This window comes from Myotis daubentonii, chromosome 2 (assembly GCF_963259705.1).
Source record: "Myotis daubentonii chromosome 2, mMyoDau2.1, whole genome shotgun sequence".
Taxonomy (NCBI): domain Eukaryota; kingdom Metazoa; phylum Chordata; class Mammalia; order Chiroptera; family Vespertilionidae; genus Myotis; species Myotis daubentonii.
The window spans coordinates 36,744,336-36,760,133 of NC_081841.1; the positions used below are offsets into that span (position 1 = coordinate 36,744,336).

The 15,798-nt window shown below is 40.7% G+C and overlaps 1 protein-coding gene across 7 annotated transcripts in view; it reads left to right on the forward strand.

The window, feature by feature from the left end:
* BMAL2 (basic helix-loop-helix ARNT like 2) overlaps positions 1 to 12,748 on the forward strand; it is a 68,524-nt gene extending 55,776 nt beyond the window's left edge. For 3 of the 7 annotated variants that reach the window (XM_059682441.1, XM_059682439.1, XM_059682443.1), the window contains 5 exons: positions 142 to 238; positions 330 to 395; positions 8,396 to 8,474; positions 10,146 to 10,254; positions 11,722 to 12,748. In XM_059682441.1, coding sequence (XP_059538424.1) covers positions 142 to 238; positions 330 to 395; positions 8,396 to 8,474; positions 10,146 to 10,254; positions 11,722 to 11,858 — 488 coding nt within the window. In that variant the 3' untranslated portion in view covers positions 11,859 to 12,748. Of the gene's footprint in view, positions 1 to 141; positions 239 to 329; positions 396 to 8,315; positions 8,475 to 10,145; positions 10,255 to 11,721 lie in introns of those variants that run through there. The other 4 variants (XM_059682442.1, XM_059682440.1, XM_059682445.1 and 1 more) reach the window with 3 other exon arrangements.
* The last annotated feature ends 3,050 nt before the right edge of the window (positions 12,749 to 15,798 follow it).

The following is a 15,798-nucleotide window of genomic DNA, read 5'->3' on the forward strand; positions in this document are numbered from 1 at the left end:
AATGCAAGAATGGATGTTTCTAACAATTTAAGATGCAGCTAGTCTGTTCCTTTTAAAGATAGAAATATTTGAAAGAAATATATCAACCAAAGATATATACTTTTTTAAAGTCCTCAATTGAATTTTCCTTTTGTTGTTTAGAGTCCTGTGTCAGTGTGCCTGGATTGTGCACCGGCACAGTGCTTGGTGCTGGCAGTATCGGCACAGATATTGCAAATGAAGCTCTGGACTTACAATGGTAATGTTTCATCTTTTGCAAATATTAAAAGAAAAGTGATTATGCTTATAACACCAATATTCCGAAATCAGTGTTTCCTCTATGCAAACAGTAACCAGTTCAACAATATAATGGAAGAGAAGATCACCTTTACGGTAGCAACAAAACAGATAAAAAGGTATTTAGATATAAATTTTACAAGAAGTATCTAGAACTTCATGGGGGGAAAAATTAAAATGCAGATGACTTGAATAACTTTCCAGATACAAGTTGTTTTTTAATGGGAAGACTCAGTATTATAAGGATGTCAGTGTTCCCTGAACTAACCTATGAATTCATTGTGAATCCAGTCAAAATGTTTTTTTTTTAGAATCCAACAAATGGTAGTAACTACATTAGAATATCCAGCAAAATTCTAAAAAAAAAAATTGAGACTAAAACGATCAGGTATTATATTATAAAGCTATAGTCACGAAAACATTTTTATTAATAAAAAAATAGATTTCAGAAAATAGATTAATGAAATAATAGATTTCAGAAAAGATTCAAACACATATGGAAATTTATTATATGGTAAAAGTGGCATTTCCTCCAGTAAGAGGAAATAGATTAAACTGTTAAGGGCATTATAATAACTCTGAAACCATTTGGGAAAACAAAGAAAGCTAGATCCCATTTTTATTCTTTCTTTTTTTTAAAAAAAGTAATTTTTATTTCTTGAAGTATTACAAAGAGTATTACATATGTCTCCTTTTCCCCCCCCCCTTGACACTCCCCCGGCCTCCACCCCCCAGTGTCTTGTGTCCACCGGTTATTCCTATATGCATGCATATAAGTCCTTCGGTTGATCTCTTAACCCCGCCCCCCAAGCCCTCCCCAGGCTTCCCACTGTAGTTTGACAGTCTGTTCAATGCTGCTCTGCCTCTGCATCTACCCCTGTTAATCAGTCTATACTGGTCTCCATTATCTGTCCCAACCTCACTGGAGCCGTCCCAACCTCACCGGGGCCATCCCGACCTCATCGGGGCCGTCCTGACCTCACCAGGGCCGTTTCAACCTCACCAGTGCCATCCCGACCTCACCGGGGCCGTTTCGACCTCACCGGGGCCGTCACAACCTCACCGGGGCCGTCCCGACCTCATCGGGGCCGTCCCGACCTCACCGGGGCCGTCTCAACCTCACCGGGGCCGTCACAACCTCACCGGGGCCGTCCCGACCTCACCGGTGCTATCTCGACCTCACCGGGGCCATTCCGACCTCACCCGGGCCCTTTCGGCCTCACCGGGGCCGTCCCAACCTCACCGGGGCCGTCTCGACCTCACCGGGGCCATCCCGACCTCACCGGGGCTGTCCCAGCCTCACCGGGAAAACACAAAGTTTGGCACTCTGTCCCCTGCTGGGCAGCTCCCCACCAGACAAAAACTCCAGGCGTTCCTGGTGGCTGAACATCCAGCACTCCTGCTCGGACTTCGCCCTCCACCAAGTGCACAGACTGCCCGTCTGCTGTCCCCCAGCGTCCCATGTGAACCTGGAACCTGTGGGCGTGCTTGTGCGCCTGCTGGTACAGGGGTTCCACATCGCCGGCCCAGCCGGGCCCGGCCCCGGCCTGCCCCAAACCCAACTCCACCCCCCGAGTGCGTCCCTCCCGGATGCGAGGAGCCGAAATCTGCAGCCTGCTGGGTTGGGCTCTGTACTTGGCGCCTCTGCACATCCTACTCAGTCTCATTGCTCTTCTTTCTATGAGAGGAGTTGAAATCTGCAGCCTTCTGGGTTGGGCTCTGTACTTGGTGTCTCTGCACATCCTACTCAGTCTCAATGCTCTTCTTTCTATGCGAGGAGCCGAAATCTGCAGCCTGCTGGGTTGGGCTCTGTCCTTGGTGTCTCTGCACATCCTACTCAGTCTCAATGCTCTTCTTTCTATGCGGGGAGTTGAAATCTGCAGTTTGTTGGGTTGGGCTCTGTACTTGGCGCCTCTGCACATCCTACTCAGTCTCATTGCTCTTCTTTCTATGCGGGGAGTTGAAATCTGCAGCCTGCTGGGTTGGGCTCTGTACTTGGCACCTCTGCACATCCTACTCAGTCTCATTGCTCTTCTTTCTATGAGAGGAGTTGAAATCTGCAGCCTTCTGGGTTGGGCTCTGTACTTGGTGTCTCTGCACATCCTACTCAGTCTCAATGCTCTTCTTTCTATGCGGGGAGTTGAAATCTGCAGTTTGTTGGGTTGGGCTCTGTACTTGGTGTCTCTGCACATCCTACTCAGTCTCAATGCTCTTCTTTCTATGCGGGGAGTTGAAATCTGCAGTTTGTTGGGTTGGGCTCTGTACTTGGCGCCTCTGCACATCCTACTCAGTCTCATTGCTCTTCTTTCTATGCGAGGAGCCGAAATCTGCAGCCTGCTGGGTTGGGCTCTGTACTTGGTGTCTCTGCACATCCTACTCAGTCTCAATGCTCTTCTTTCTATGCGAGGAGTTGAAATCTGCAGTTTGTTGGGTTGGGCTCTGTACTTGGTGTCTCTGCACATCCTACTCAGTCTCAATGCTCTTCTTTCTATGCGGGGAGTTGAAATCTGCAGTTTGTTGGGTTGGGCTCTGTACTTGGTGTCTCTGCACATCCTACTCAGTCTCAATGCTCTTCTTTCTATGCGGGGAGTTGAAATCTGCAGTTTGTTGGGTTGGGCTCTGTACTTGGTGTCTCTGCACATCCTACTCAGTCTCAATGCTCTTCTTTCTATGCGGGGAGTTGAAATCTGCAGCCTGCTGGGTTGGGCTCTGTACTTGGTGCCTCTGCACATCCTACTCAGTCTCAGTGCTCTTCTTTCTATGCGAGGAGTTGAAATCTGCAGTTTGTTGGGTTGGGCTCTGTACTTGGTGCCTCTGCACATCCTACTCAGTCTCAGTGCTCTTCTTTCTATGCGAGGAGTTGAAATCTGCAGTTTGTTGGGTTGGGCTCTGTACTTGGTGCCTCTGCACATCCTACTCAGTCTCAGTGCTCTTCTTTCTTTCCTTCCAGTTGTAGGGCTTCCACTGGGCCAGCTTTCCCATGGTTCCGAATGATAGCTGTTTGTCTGATAGTTGGTAGTTTCGATGTTGTTGTGGGAGGCAGCACGCACAGGTCTGTACCTTATGGTGCCATCTTGGTTCTCCTGGGTCTGCTTCTTGAGTGTGTCTCCCATGGGTGTGAAGAATTGAAATCTGCAATTTGTTGGGTTAGGCTGCAAAAGCACAGGTGGGTCTTTTTGTGCCCCTGGCACAGCTTGGATGGGAATGTAAATTGAGTAGGGCGGGGTCTCAGGGAGTCGCCGGGGCGGGGCAAATAGCAATGGCGGAGTCTCCGCGGCTCCTCTCCTCTCCGGGACATTGGGACTTCACATCCCCCAGTGCCGGCGAGCAGCTGTGTGCCAGAGCCTCCCTTGCTTTCCGACCGCCTCTCCCCGTGGGGCCTGGGGCCTCAGAGACCCGCCCCGAGCAATCCGATTGAAAAAAATGCGCGCATCCAGTTGCAGCCTGCCTGGCATGCGACTGTGTACCTCTGTTTTTGGCGCCTCTGTAGCTCCTACTCAGTCTCACTGTGCTTCCTTCTCTCCTTCCACTGGGCCGACTTCCCCATGGTTCTGAATGGTGGTTGTTTGTCTTATAGTTGGTAGTTTCAATGATGTCGTGGGAGGCAGCCCTCACAGGTCTACTCCCTACGCCGCCATCTTCGATCTCCCCCCATTTTATTCTTTATACTAATAGGAATTCCAAATAAATCAAAGAGTTTAAACCAATAAAAGTATTTTAAACAGAGGTATAAATTTTGTAATCTTAGTTTGGATCATTGTACATCCAGAATTCATGAAGAAAAAATATGATAAATTATATAAAAACTCAAAACTTAGGCATAACTATAACTATTTTAACAAAGTTAAAAGAAATTATAAACTGCACATAATTGTGTATTTCATATGACAAAACAGACTAATCATTTTAATACATGAAGAGTTTATAGTATAAAGTTATTAAAGTCTCTGTATATTTTATATAACTATATACTAACCTTAATCTGTACTAAACGTTATATATAGTATAAAGAATAAAGTTATTAGCCAATTTTTAAAAATAGTCAATAATAAAAAATGTTGGACAGTGGACGTGAGTAGAAACAAATACAAATGGCTAAGAAACTAAAAATTGCTCAACCCCACTCACAGTTAAAAACATATATGTACAAACTAAAAGAAATGCCTATTTTCATTTAGAAGGCTGTCAAAGATTTGAATGTTTGATGATATTGGTGAGAGTGTGAGAAAACAGTCACTCTTAAACTGTTTGTGGGGATATATTAGTCCAGCTGCTATGGAAGGCAACTTGACTACACCTATCCGAAATGTAAGTGTACGTAACCCTAGACTCAGCAGTTCTGCCCCAGGAGCAAATAGCCTTATACAGCCTTGCAAAGATCTATGAACAAGACTATTCATAGATGTGTTTTTTCACAGTAGTGCTTTAAATATTTAAATACTAGAGGCCTGCTGCATGAAAAGATTTGTGCAATAGGCCTTCCCTTCCCCTGGCTGCCAGCACCAGCTTTCCTCCAGCACCCAGGACCCAGGCCTTCGCTCCAGCCGGAGCCGCCTTCAAGCCCTGGCTGCTCCGGCCGGAGCCACCTCTGAAGCCCTCACTGCTCCGGCCGCAGCCACCTTCAGTCTTCGCTCCGCCGCTTCATGCCATATGCAAATTAACCGCCATCTTTGTTGGCAGTTAATTTGCATATCGTGCTGATTAGCCAATGGGAGGTGTAGCAAAGGTATGGTCAATTACCCTGTTTGTCTATTATTAGATAGGCTAACTTGTTATGGTATATTCATACAATGGAGTACTCCACAACTGTTGAAAATTAGGTAGCTCTATATACGCTAATATGGAAAGTTGTTTAAAGTACATAGTTAATAGAAAAAAAGAACAAGATCAGAACAAAAGGGTAGTGTGTATAATAACCCACATATATAAGGCAAAAGAAAGGTGTGTATATAGGCCCATAATTGCTCATCTAAAACTCTGGAGGCAATATAAGTTTTGAACTCAGAATTTCTTTAGATTTTAGAAAGATTGTGTTTTGGAATTAAGTTTTTAAAGAGTTATGTGTAATACCTCCAGAGAATATCATGGGCAGCACCCCATAATCAAATAAATTATTATTTCTGCAATGAAGTATTTATAAATTAAACGGTCAGGGAGGACAGGGGAGATTAGAGATTGGGGTATATACATTAAACAAGTTTGGGGAAGAATCATGATTGAAGCTGTTTGGTGGGTATATGAGATTTCATTATATTATCTACTTTTATATCTGTTTCAAGTTTTCCATAATAAAGCTTAAAAATATATTTTTGGAGTGAGGTTTTGTAAATACATGTAGTAAGACAGAGTGGGATAAAAAAAGAAAATAGCTTCCTACCAGTCAGGTCAGGTTTTGCTGAGTTCAGATCAATTCAGATTTTGCTGCTAAATGAATTATGGAAAATCTTTCTGGTTTCCCTGTGTTTTAGATTTTGAAATTATAGAAAAGGAACTCATAACTGGATGATGTATAACAACAATACAAGTAATTTGTTCAGACAATTCAGAATTTCTTACTTCCCATAATGGGACTAGGTTTTGTGGGATGGGAAATGTAGAAGAGAGTAATTTTTGCTTTTTATTTTCTTTTTGTACAGTTTATAGTTTTAATTTTTTAAAATTAAAAGTAGTTTAAATTGAAAAAAAAAATTACTAGTAAGAGATTTGTCATGTCTTGATGGATCCCTTGGTTGCTTCCACCTTGTGGCTACTGTAAGTAATGATGCTGTGAATGTGGGTGTACAAATTAAGTTCTAGTCCTTGCTTTCAGTTCTTTGGGGTATAGACCTAGAAGCAGAATTGCTAGATCATTTGGTAATTCTATTTAGCTTTCTGAGGAACTGCTATTATGTTTTCCATAGCAGTTTCACCATTTTACATTCTCCACCAACTGCACAAGGGTTCAAATTTCTCACCAATGCTTGTTATTTTCTGTTTGTTTTTTTTATAATAGTCATCCAAACGGGTGTGAAGTGGTATCTCATTGTGGTTTTGTTAGTCCAGAGCTTCATTTGTGATATCTGTTCTGATACTACCAGCATCCCTATAATTAATGATGAGAATCTTTTCATGTGCTTATCTGCCATTTGTATATCTTTTTTGGAGAAATGTCAATTTAGGTCCTTTGCCCATTTTTCAATTGTGTTATTTATTTTTTTGTTATTATTGAGTTGTAGGAGTGATTTGTAAATATTTTCCCCAAATCTCTGGGGTGCCTTTTCACTCTGTTGATAGTGTCCTTTGATGCATAGAAGTTTTCAACTTTGATAAATTTTGACTATATCTCTTCTTTTATTACGTGTGCTTTTGGTATATCCAAGAAACCTCTGCCAAATCCAATGTCATGAAGCCTCTTCTCTATGTTGTTTGCTGACATTTTTATAGTTCTAGGTCTTACATTTGGGTCTTTGATCCATTTGGAGTTAATTTTGGTATATGGGCTAAGGTAATAGCCCAACTTCCTTCTTCAGCATGTGGATATCCCAGTTTTTCCAGCACCATTTGTTGAAAAGACTGTCCTTTCCCCCATTGAATGGTGTTAGAACCCTTGTTGAAAATCATTTGACCATATATGCTAGAAGAGCTTTTAAAAAAAATTTATTTTCAGAGAGGAAGGGAGAGGGAGAGGGAGGGAGGGAGGGAGGGGGAGAGAGAGAGAGAGGAGAGAGAGAGAGAGAGAGAGAGAGAGAGAGAGAGAGAAACATCAGTGATGAGAGAGAATCATTGATTGGCTGCCTCCTGCACACCCCCTACTGGGGATTGAGCCTGCAACCCGGGCATGTGCCCTTGACCAGAATCGAACTTGGGACCCTTCATTCTGCAGGCTGATGCTCTATCCACTAAGCCAAAGCAGCTAGGGCTGGAAGGCCATTTTAAGAGGAGTGGAAATTAAGCCAAACATTGACAGATGGGTACCATTAGAATGGCCAGGATGCAGTGGGGAAGGCATTTATGTATGGAGGCACTTCAGCCATTGTGTAGAGTTGGGTGGGGGAAAGCGTGGTGGTTTCAGGGAACAATAAGGAGACTTCACTGAGAGAGGAATTGGGTTGCTGAGATCAATGGGGCGTTTAAGGTGAAGTCAAGCAGGGAGGGACTTAAGTAGCAGATTTCTACCCAGTGGACGAATGTGAAGGAAGCCATGCTTCAAAAGATTAATCTGGTATAGGGGGAAGGGTCGCCAAAGCCAAGTGAGCAGGTGGTGATTGAAAGCCATGAACCACAGAATGAGAAGCCAGCCATGCTCTTTACATTGGCTGTCCTGTGAAAAATCCCCAAGACAGGCCACTGGCCTATTCTTCTGTTTTTAGACTGAATTCATTCCATTTCTGTATTAATTTCTCCCTATGTAATTTCTTGTCAACTGCCATCTTGGGAATACATAAACACATGAAGTTATGTTTATGCCATTATGTGTGTCACATAATTGAGCATTTAATAGTATATGTTACTGTCAGTTTTACACATTTAAGTCTCACTGAAGGGATTAATTATCAACATGTATGATTATATTTTTGTCATGTATATTTTGACTATATCTCTTCTTTTATTTCGTGTGCTTTTGGTATATCCAAGAAATCTCTGCCAAATCCAATGTCATGAAGCCTCTTCTCTATGTTGTTTGCAGACAGTTTGCTGAGGATGACCTATTACAGTAAAAATATCACACATTTTCTACTTAAAGGTTGCAAAATGTTAGGAAGTCTTTCTTTACTTTCAATTCTGCTGCTTGGTTATCTTGATAAGGAACTGAGTTTTGATGTGAATGCCTGTTTTAAACTAAGTGTGTTATAGTATTCTATTATTCTGTGACATGCTATATTAAGATAAGTAACATGATTTACTATGGGCTTTTACCTCAGCGTTTTATGTTTCTATTTCCTATGGAGTGTTTTCAGCTCTCCATAGTCAAAAACAATCTGGCACCCAACAAGTTGGTCTATTGTGAAAACTGTCATGATACTCAGTCTCATGTTCCTTCACTGTATTTTTTTTATCAGATTGTGATATATTCAGAGGAGAAAATTTCCTTCTAAAAATATATAAGTACAGAAAATGTTTTATGTATCACTTTTTAAAGGTTACAGTCTTCTTCATCCTTGGGTGATTCAAGTCCAACAGACTTCATGAAAGATACTCACACTATAAACTGCAGGAATGTAAGTACAAACATAAGTGACAATATTCATGAAATAAATGAACAATAAAATTTGCTCCTTGTGGATGATTTCTCCTGAGAAAGGAAGCCATCTTAAAAAATAAATGAACCCTTTTCTAGCTAGTCCGTGGTTTAATAGGCCACGTAGAATAGTGGTTCAGAGTGAAGTTGCTGGAACCATATGATCTGGGTCCAAAGTTGTGACTCAGACACTTACTGCTGCTTAACCCCAGGTTGGTTTTTAAAACTCTGTGCCTTGATTTCCTCTTTTGTAAAACTGGAATAATAATGGCACCAATTTCTTGGAATGGTGTATGAATTAAGTGATTAAGTATGAAAACAAGCAAAAGCTTAACAGTGTCTGATACACAGCATGTGCTCAGTAAAGGGTAGATGTTATTACTGCTGTTATTCCAGTTCAGCGGATTAAGTGGACACCTTTTGGTCTGTAACAAAGTTTAATATAAGCTACAAGATAAGAATAACACATTAATTCAGTTCAATAAATACTAGCTATTTGAAGTGCATTGCGGCATATACAAAAGTGACTAAACGTAGTGCTAATATCTGGAAAACTCACATAGAGCATAATTCTAATGTAGCTCCGACAACAAAAGGCCCTAAAGGAGGTCTATAAACGAAGTGGTATACGAATATATAGAAAAATTAAATCTGACCAAGGGCAAAAGGGAACTTGCAAATGTATTTTAACATAAAATATTATAAGTCTTTTTAATTTTACTCATACATTTAGCAAATGTTTATTGGGTACCCATTTTGTGCCAAGCTATATGTTAGAAACAGGTTAAGTCATTGTAACAAAAACAGCCAAGTAGTGTACATTATATAGGCGTTCTGTAGATATAGATAAAGTACCTCAACTTAAGACAGTATAGGTAAACTAGAGGCTCAATGCACGAAAATTCATGCAAGATTAGGCCTTCCTTCCCCCTGCTGCTGGCACCAGCTCCCCTCCGGCACCCGGGACCCTGAATGGCTTCCCTCAGGCTGCCTGCAGGCACTGGGACCTGGGCTGGCTTCCCTCCAGCCCTGGCTTGGTCAGGAATGACATCCGGAATGACGTCCAGAAGATGTCCAGTCTAATTAGCATATTACCCTTTTATTATTATAGATGACTTTCTTTTTGATACACTACATTGTACATTAGATTGTTTGACCTGTAACTCTGTAACAGGATGATAACTTTTTGGTCAAAACCTCTAGTTTAATCCATTCTCCACTCCAAAGCACTATTTCCCTTTGTGGTATCTAATGGGATATGATTTTGTCATCATTTTTTTTTAAAAAAATAACTGACTCAGAGTACTGTGGTCAAGAACTTTCCCATCTCACACTTTTCTTATAGTACGGACATTCAGTTGTGGTTATGAAGAATGTGGGCTTTGGAGTCAGGAAAACGGGGTAGAATTACGCCTCTAACACTTGAGCACGAATATTAGCCTCGTTAGGCCTCAGATTCCTGATCCATAAAACAGTTCCCTCACAACATTTTTTAAGTGAAATGGGATGATGCACGTGGGGTGCTTAGGCACAGAGTACTCAGTCAATGCAGCCCACCAGGGGCCATGCTGCTAGAGGCTTCTGTCTGATAACTGCAAAGAAGTACTTCAGTCAAGTAGGAACCTTACTACTTACTATTCTGTCTTTCCAGATGTCAAATAAGGAGTTGATTCCACTAAATCTGTCTGAAATAAGGGAGCTAGAAGCCACAAGGCAAAACCACAGCACTGTTGCTCCCCACAGTCATGAACCACTCCTAGGTAAGTTTTCTTTGACATCTGCCCACCATTTTGTTTTTCCCAAAACTCCTCCTTAATCACTATATTTTCAGGCATAGGAGATTTCTAGAGAAGCAAACAAGGTCAAAACCAAGATTTTTCCATTCAAAATCCTAAACGCAGTAACCGTACTCTTGATGTTAAAATGTATGTTACTTAATGCACCTGTCATTGAATATTCAGTTATCAACAAAATCCAAGGTATTGTTCCTACATACAATGTAAATAAAACTAAGGTATTTCTATCCAGGAAAAAGTGTCCACTCTCAGGAATTCAAGAATTTTTAAAGGGTACCAGTGGTAAAAAGTTTAAGATGCAATTATTCATTCTATGTTTATACAAGGTTCACATCAAGTAAATTCAAGTGACACTGTTTCATACTCCCCATAACTGACATTAATCTACTGAAATTTTATGTTAATGAAAATCAAAGAACTTAAAGAATCTGGGTATCAACTGTGCACAGAACCACTTATTAATCACCTCAAGTTCTATTGTACTTCGAAAGACATCTAGAAAACTTTGGTTAACCTGCAGCTGTGTTTTATCCCTTAATTTCTAGAACCTTGTCCTTATGTCTAACTTAAAGCTCATTTCCATGGTAACTCCTTAGGTCCTTTTTTTCAATAAAAAATCTGGTTACTCCCCTTTTATAAGAATACTAGAGGCCCGGTGCACAAAAATCCATGTACGGGGGGGGGGGGGGGGCTGTCCCCGGGGGGATCAGGCCTAAGCTGGCAGTCAGACATCCCTCTGGCAGCTCGGGTGCCCTTGGGGGATGTCCGACTAACAGTTTAGGCCCACTCCCCGCAGTCGGACATCCTTAGCACTGCCCAGCTTGTGGCTAAGCAGAGTTCCCCCTGTGGGAGCACACTGACCACCAGGGGGCAGCTCCTGTGTTGAGCGTCTGCCCCCTGGTGGTCAGTGCACGTCATAGTGGCTGGTCGTTCCCAGTCGTTCTGCCTTTAGGGTCAGTTTGCATATTAACCCTTTTATTATATAGGATTAAGGCTTTATCCTTTTTGCTATAGCCTTCTCATTTTTTGGATTAAACAAGTAAAGTTTTTTTTTTCCACAAAGCAGGTTAAAATTAAATTTCTTCTTTGCACACAAGCACGTACACATACACCGCTGTGCAAGGAAACCTCAGCCTCTAGCTTCCAGTTGTCTGGGAGTCTGTACCTATTCAGGCTCTTATTTTCTATTAAAAAACTCATGCACTAGCTCACTTACATGTATCAAGTGAATTAAGTCCAATTGATCTGACAGCTAATTGTTATAAAAATAGGTGACCCATTAACAAATTTATCTGGCTTCTGCAATTTAAGACCTATAGTCTGCCCTCAAAAAATGCAGTGTATGGCATTCTACCCGTGCTTTGCCTTTTTGATACTAATCATTTTTAACCTTCAAATGTACTTACACGGGCCTGTATTTTTATTCTATAGGCAGTGGTGCCCAGCTGGATTTTGATACCCTGTGGGACAATGACGACACAGCCATAGCTGCCTTTATGAATTACTTAGAAGTACAGGGGGGCCTGGGAGAACCCGATGACTTCAGTGACATCCCCTGGACCCTTTAGCATTTGACTTTTAACTCCAAAAATGGGAAATGTTTTACAGCATTTCCTTTACAAAAAAAACTGTATGTTCTTCTGTACTGTATCGATACTCTTTTTATCCTTTATTCTTATGAAGGTTCTACCAATTTTTATATATTTGCACCTATTTCACAGGTGTCTGGGGAAATGTGATGTTTTTCTTCAAATAGAGCTGCTCGGAATTTCCTACAGACGCCTTTACTCAGCCAACTGGTTTTAAACCCACTAGCTGCTATTTTTTGCTAAAATATTTCTGACCAAGAGTATCACATACATCTTGCTTTGGTTTTGTTTTTATTTTTTTGATGCAGTTTTTTGAGTTTGAGAATTTAATATGTTGGCATTTGGGGGGGGGGTCTTAGATTCATTTAATTGACTTATAATAGTAGATTTGTATAATTTGGAACATTTCCATTTCTTGTATATTTCCTTAATTGAGGACAGGGCTTATGTACTTTTTAAGAAAACAGTGAGTACTTGAACATTTAAAGAGACAATGCAATTGATAGTCATGATCACAGTGACTACTATGTTTAGTGTTTGTAGACTTGGACAAGCACAGAGCCAGGATATTAATGCCCAGTTGAGCACTTTGAGGTGGATGTTAAATGAGATGATTTTTATTTAAAACTCAGAAAAAGAAAAGTTGAGACACTTTCAACTTTGCTTACAGAACAGGAAAGATTCTGGGCCCCAGATGTTGGTGATTAATTTTTGCATATTTAATCTTAATGTAACCACTCAAGATATACAGATAGAACAGGTTTTCTATGTTGAAATGGTATGTAGTAACTGATTATCTTAGAGGAAGGAACAGGCTCAGGCAGATTAAATGTTTTGTGTAAACACAATTAAATTTATGTATTTTTTAATGTGTACTGTGTATAAACCAGTTTCTTTTTACATACTTGGGAAAGCAGTGGGCTCACTGGTTAAATGATTAATTAACTGATCCCAAGAACTAGTCATGGCCTTAAAGATTATTAAGCAGTTAGAGTTACTATTGCATGTAACCGAAGGCAGTTATATACATGGTCATTACCTGAAAACTATGAGGCAATGAGAAAGAATTTAAAAACCAATTTTCTAGCTATAATTAAAAATTTGGAGAGCATTAATCCAGAGGTGGCTCAAATCGAGTGCAAGAATTAAGAATATTTAAAGCACTATAGGTACATCTACCATTTTGAAGATCACATTTCTATATCACCTTACATTTTAAGAGCTCTTTCTAGTTTACCAAGTAAGTTCCCATATATTGTCCCTTGTGCCCCACACATGAAAGTAAGATGGGCTGGGAACCTGGTGGGGAAACCCTGAGGCTCAGGTGTGGGGTTCAAATCCAGTTTTCTTTCTCTAGATGGTTCTATCCCTTTCCAGCTGGCTGCCCTGAGCCTCTCACCATAACAAAGCATCATTTTGATCTGGCCCATTTCTTTCGCTGTGAGTACTAGATTGAACTTTTGTCAGGTGTGCCAATGGCAAACATACCGACAGGCATTAACCAAAAGCAGATGTTCCCTTCAAGCGCGATGACTGCAGTGGCTCTGTGGACTTGGGCGTATTGGTACATTATCCTCTTGACCTGACCCAATGCTCCAGACGTGTCAAAGGGTTGGCACCACTCCTGGACTTGAGACAGCCAGGTTTAGAATAAGCCCAAGAAACCCTATGAGATGGGGGGAGATTGGTTTGAAGCAGCCCAAGCACGATTTGTTAAGTCTGAGGAAGCATGAATGATCACATCTGTTCTCTTAAGTTGTGCAGATGGACTTGCCTTACAAACTTAACACTTTAGCCGTCTGAACTCTGGCAGGTTAGCCTTGGCCTGCAGACTTGGCCTAAGCCAGGGGTTGCAGGATAGGTCATTGTGGCTGGGTGGCCTCAAAAGCAGATGGGACAAACCATGATGCAAGGATCTGAGAGGCAGAGTTTCTAGAGGACTTATTCCATAGACCAGTTGGCAGATAGCCAGTTGGATGCTTTGATCCTTTAATAACCCACTCTGATGTTTTTCTGTAGATCTTCTTGCCCTGGACCCAGAATCCAACCCACATGTATGATACTATATAGCTCTCTCAAGTTTAGTGGGTTTTTTTCCAAAACCCATTCTGTTTGCATTTGATTGCTATTACGAGTGGCAGATGTTTATATGTCTTACTCAATATTACTTTGTCTCCTACCAATTTCTTGAATCTTGGTTGAAAATCTCTATACATTGGATGAAAGCAATGTATTGTGTGTGTGTGTGTGTGTGTGTGTGTGTGTGTGTGTGTGTGTGTGTCCCTCCTAAGAATTACCTACAGTGAAGTAGTGAGGGGGGGAGTGCCTAGAGTCAGAAGAGCCCACTCAGCCTAAATTTAGCTATGTGACTGCAAGTAAGCCATTTAAACTCTCTGTACCTCAGTTTCCTCGTTTGTGACAAGAGATTTGATCTCCGAGTTTACTTCCAGTTCTGATTCTGAGATTCTGATCCTTAGGACTTGAGCATTAGGGTCAGACTTAGAACTGTGTGGTCCCGTGTAATAGGCACCAGCTACATGTGGCTCCTGAGCACTTTAAATGTAGATTTCAATTGAGATGGGCTGTAAATGTAAATTTCATAGCATACTTCAAACAGCATAAAAAGAAATATAAAATATATTAACAATTTTATATGGATTCCATGTTCAAATCATATTTTGGATATACTGAATTAATAAAACATTAAATTTTTACTTTTGGCTTTTCTGATGTGGCTATTAGAAAATTTTAAATTTCACATGTGCCACACATTATATTTCTATTGGATGGCTCTGTTCTATAACATTTTATTAAGTGAATATTATTGAAATAGACCAAAGGTTATACCATGAATATGATTATTTACCTCTAAATGCTGTGGTTTAAAAAAAACAATTGCGTATTTATCCTTAATTTAGTATAAATAACTGAATCTCTATCCATGTATCAAATTTAAAACTTTTTAAAAACTGGTAAACTTGAAAATTTGATCAGATATTTCATTACAGGATGATCGCCTAAAATCGAATCAAATAAAAACTTGAGATATATGTTGACACTGTATGGTAGTAACTAAATTTGGAAATCCATTGAGAAATCAGAAGACAAACAGAACAGTACAGACCAGACTTTTGGTGAATAAATGGGATTAAAGTATTTAATTACAGTGTTACCTTGGGGAAAGGCTGTATTTATGAGTCGTGTTCTCTGAGGAATCTCTGTAGAGTCAGGGGCACAGGGAAATGAAATAGCCACTATCTAGTTGCTGGACCATCTTTGGTGGTGCCATGTCAGATCCCGCTCTAAAGAGGTCTGAGCCACTCAAGCAGGTCATTGTTGGGCTCTCGAACTGGAGATTCAGATATGCCAAGCAGGTCTCATGGGCAGAGCAAGGCTGAGCTAGGAAAATCAGAAGCCATAAAGAAAAACTGCTAAGCGGCCACTAGGTGTCACTTTTCCATTTCTAGAGTGCTTTGTTTTCATTAGGTTAATTTTTCCAAGTACCAAGGGGCTTAGGAGAGGCATTTATGTCTTTTGTGTCTAGAATACGTCTGCCTCTCTGGTATGAGTTATTTCATGAGAAATGCTTGTTTAGAGAAGATTCTTCCCACATAATATAAGGACTCTGGTTCAGGGAGCTTTCCAGATGTGGCCCTGGTAAAACGCTGGCCTTAGAAAGAAAACGCATCCAACCTAGAATATGCTTTCTGAACTCATGTGAGAGTGTATGGTATGTGTGTTACTGCTCATACATTCTGGAGCTTAGGTTTGTCTTTTATACCGTTTTTAGCTTTTTTCCAGTTCACTCGTGCTTCTCTGTATATTGGTATTTTTAAAATTTTGTAGTCAATAATGAAAAGACTGAAATTAAACTATATTTTATAACAATTACTAGCTTGGAGTTTTTATTTGATATATT